The sequence below is a fragment of the Bison bison genome, unplaced genomic scaffold (genome assembly GCF_000754665.1).
Source record: "Bison bison bison isolate TAMUID 2011002044 unplaced genomic scaffold, Bison_UMD1.0 scf7180017846244, whole genome shotgun sequence".
NCBI classification, from domain to species: Eukaryota; Metazoa; Chordata; class Mammalia; order Artiodactyla; family Bovidae; genus Bison; species Bison bison.
The window spans coordinates 17,839-21,246 of record NW_011476817.1 but is presented as its reverse complement, the minus strand read 5'-3'; the positions used below and the strand labels follow the sequence as shown (position 1 = coordinate 21,246).

Below are 3,408 nucleotides of genomic sequence, written 5' to 3'. Positions count from 1 at the left end.
GATCTGATGGGTCAGACGGATCTGTTCTGATGCCCTGTTCCTCTCCTCAGCTGGGAGGCTGGAGACTTCGGCCCCTGCAGCGCCTCGTGTGGGGGTGGCCTGCGGGAGCGAGAGGTGCGCTGCGTGGAGGCCCGGGGCGGCCTGCTGAGGACCGTTCCCCGCTCCCGGTGCAGAGCGCTGGCCCCGCAGCCGGCGGCCGTGGACACCTGCAATTCCCAGCCCTGCCCCCAGAGGTGAGCACGGGGTGGGCAGGGCCCCCCAAGGCCAGATCCGGGCAGAGCCTCCCTGGCGGGGCTCGTCCCTGCACTGAGCCCTTCCCTTTTGGGGTGTCCCCTCTTCCCGAGGCCTCTGGCCAGCCCCTGCCACCCTCCCACCCAGGAGGCCCTGGACTGGCCAGTCCCCTCTCTTTGAACTTTTTTTCGAACTCGTGAGGACAGAGCAAACCCACAGATGTCCAGCCACAGACGTCACTCTGTCACTGCTGTTGTCCACCCTGCAGCGTTCCAGCTGACAGAGACTTATCAGTCTGATTTGCCGCTAGCCGTCTGGGGCACCCGAGCCAGTCCCCTCCCTCTCTGGGTCCCAGATTTGTCACCTGGGCAGCGGGGAGGGGGGTGGCCTGGGCGCTGGTGGTCCGCGGGTGGCCCTGGGCACCCTCCCTGTCCCCCGCATGCCGTGTGACCGTGGCAGACACAGCAGTCACTGCTCTCTCCTGCTGAGGGCTGAGCCTGCCCTGGGATCCTCTCCACACAGCACTCCAGGCCGCCTCTAGCTCTCAGGGCCGGCGTAGGAGGCGCATTTGCTGCCCCTGAGCTGGCGAGCTGCCTGCATCTGGCACGTGCCTCCCAGCACCGCTGGGTCTAGGTCGCGCGGAGCCACGCTCTTCTCTGGTTGGGGACCCGCCTTTGCCTCTGGAAGGCGGGAGGGTCAGGGCTGGTCTCTGCACCCTGGGTGCCAAGTGGAGGCCCGCAGCTGTTCAGCCAGGCTTCAGGGAAAGGCTCCTGGCCTTGCCTCTTTGTGGGGGACCCTCTGTGGGCTCTTGGAGACTGGGGAGCAGGTTCACCGCCTCTCTATGCCAGGACCTGGATTGCACGACCGCCCAAAGGCAGAGGCAGAGCCTGACGGCTGTCGTGTCCTGTCCTCAGGGAAACAGACGCGTGCTCGTCGGCCTGTGGCGCAGACCCGGACGTGCAGAACACGACGTGTGTGCCGGGGTCAGATGGCACAGGGCTGTTGGTGACTGCTGGGCCCTGCTCTGCAGACGAGAAGCCGCCTGCCCCGGAGCCCTGTGTCGAGGCGACATGTCCTCCCGGCTGGGACCAGGTGAGCGTCCTGGGAGAAGGGGGAGCTCTGGTTACACTGGCCTCCTGGCCAGAGCTGGAAGACCTCCCTCGTGCAGGGCTGCCGTCCCCGGGAGGCCCCTGGGCAGAGGGCAGACCTCGATGCAGAGCTCAGGGTGCTGGGACGCCCCCTCCCCACTGGCGAGCAGCCTGAAGCGTCCAGAGCCTGATAAGATGGTGGCACTTTGCTGCCAGGCTCCCACCGGCGTCCATGGGCTCAAGCTGGGAGGCGTTGCTTTCAGACAAGCATGCCAGCCAATGCCCCCGACTTCCCTGGGCTGTGGCAGTGGGGAGGGGACTTCAGGGCCAGGCGTGCCTGCTGATCTGGCTCCCAAGGCCCAGCACCGCCTGCCCCACGGTGACTGCTCAGGCTGGTGTAGAGGCCAGTGTGGGGCATGAAGTCACTGCCGGAGCCAGGAAGCCAGCTTCCCGGGAAAGCAGCCCTGGGTGGGTGGCCTTTGGGTACTGGTGACCACTTCCTTTCTCTCCTGAAGGGGTGTGCTGGGTGGGAGTGGAGGGCCAGGTGCCCGGGGGTCTGGAGGTGGGAGGCCCAGACCCACCAGCTCGGTGCCTGGCCCCTGCAGCTGGACATCCGGCCCCCGGGGCGGGAGGCTGCGTCCCCAGCGGGCGGCCCCGGGCTGGAGGCACTTGCCGCGCACGTGTGGACACCCCTGGCGGGGCCCTGCTCTGTCTCCTGTGGTCAAGGTGAGGCCCCGGCGCTCCTGAGGGTCGGCTAACTCGAGAATAGTGTTTGAGGTGGCATACACAAGGACATGACATTATAAGCAAGGAGACTGGGGCCAGCCAAGCACAGCAACCATGCGAACGTGCTTGTTGATTGGCTGGAAGGTAGGAAGTGATCATAAAACCCAGCCGTGCTGGGACCCAGGAGCGTATTCTTCAGGTCTAAGGAAGGCCCCAAACTTAGCTCTGAGCTTTCTGGTGGCCAATCCAGAGAAGCAAAAATTAATGTTAAGATACAGAGTGTTTTAAACTGAAAACCCTGGGAATGCCCTGGTGGGCCAGTGGGTAGGACTCACTGCTGTGGCCGGAGTTCAACCCCTGGTCAGGGAACTAAGATCCTGCAAGCTGCGAGGCAAGGCTGAAAATAACTAACCAACCTAAAACCCTAATCACTTTCTCAGCTAAACCCCAGGGTACTTAGAATTGAGGCCAGAGATTTCTTTTGTGGATACTCCTAAAGGAGAGATTCAAGGACACGGCCCTAATAACATCTTGGCGGTAGACACAGTAAAGGGTTTTAATGTAGCAACTCTTACAATGCCCCTCAATAAAAAGATCAGCCACCATTTCTGAGTGCCTACTATGTGCCAAGCACTTTCTGTGTGTGCGTGCATGCTCATTCGCTCCGTCATGTCCAACCCTTTGTGACCCCATGGACTGTAGCCCACCAGGCTCCTCTGTCCATGGAATTTCCCAGGTTAAGAATCCTGGAGTGGGTTAGCATTTCCTTCTCCCTGGGATCTTCCTGACCCAGGGAACGAACCCGTGTCTCTTGTGACTCCTGCATTGGCAGGCAGATTCTTTACCACTGAGCCACCTGGGAAGCCCATCAAGCACTGTCTAGTCTCCTGGGAAAATCTTGATAAATATCCCTCCACATCAGGCACCATTAGATGAAAAAACTGAGCCTCAGAGAGGTTAAGTCACTTGTCCAAGGTCACACAGCTGGTAGGTGGCAGAAAGTGAAAGTCGCTCAGTCGTGTCTGACTCTTTGCGACCCCATGGACTATACAGTCCATGGAATTCTCTAGGCAGAATACTGGAGTGGGTAGCCTTTCCCTTCTCCAGGGGACCTTCCCAACCCAGGGATAGAACCCCGGTCTCCCGCATCGCAGGCGGATTCTTTACCAGCTGAGCTCTGAGGGAAGCCGGGACTCAAATCCAGGGAGGCCTCATCTGCTAGAGCTGTCCAGAGATTGGGGCTCCCATGGTCCTCGCTGACCCCCTTCTCGGGGTGCGGGGTTCCTCCTTCCTCCCCACAGGCCTGGTGGAACTGCGTTTTGTGTGCGTGGACACTGCCCTCAGGACACCCGTCCAGGAAGAG

At 61.4% G+C, this 3,408-nt stretch overlaps 1 protein-coding gene across 1 annotated transcript in view; it reads left to right on the top strand.

The window, feature by feature from the left end:
• Positions 1–3,408, top strand: part of ADAMTS13 (ADAM metallopeptidase with thrombospondin type 1 motif, 13) — a 13,352-nt gene that overhangs the window by 1,210 nt on the left and 8,734 nt on the right. The window contains 4 exon segments of the mRNA XM_010839073.1: positions 51–233; positions 1,146–1,323; positions 1,925–2,045; positions 3,347–3,408. The exon segment at positions 3,347–3,408 is cut by the window's right edge and continues 10 nt beyond it. Of these exon segments, the coding sequence (XP_010837375.1) occupies positions 51–233; positions 1,146–1,323; positions 1,925–2,045; positions 3,347–3,408 (544 nt within the window).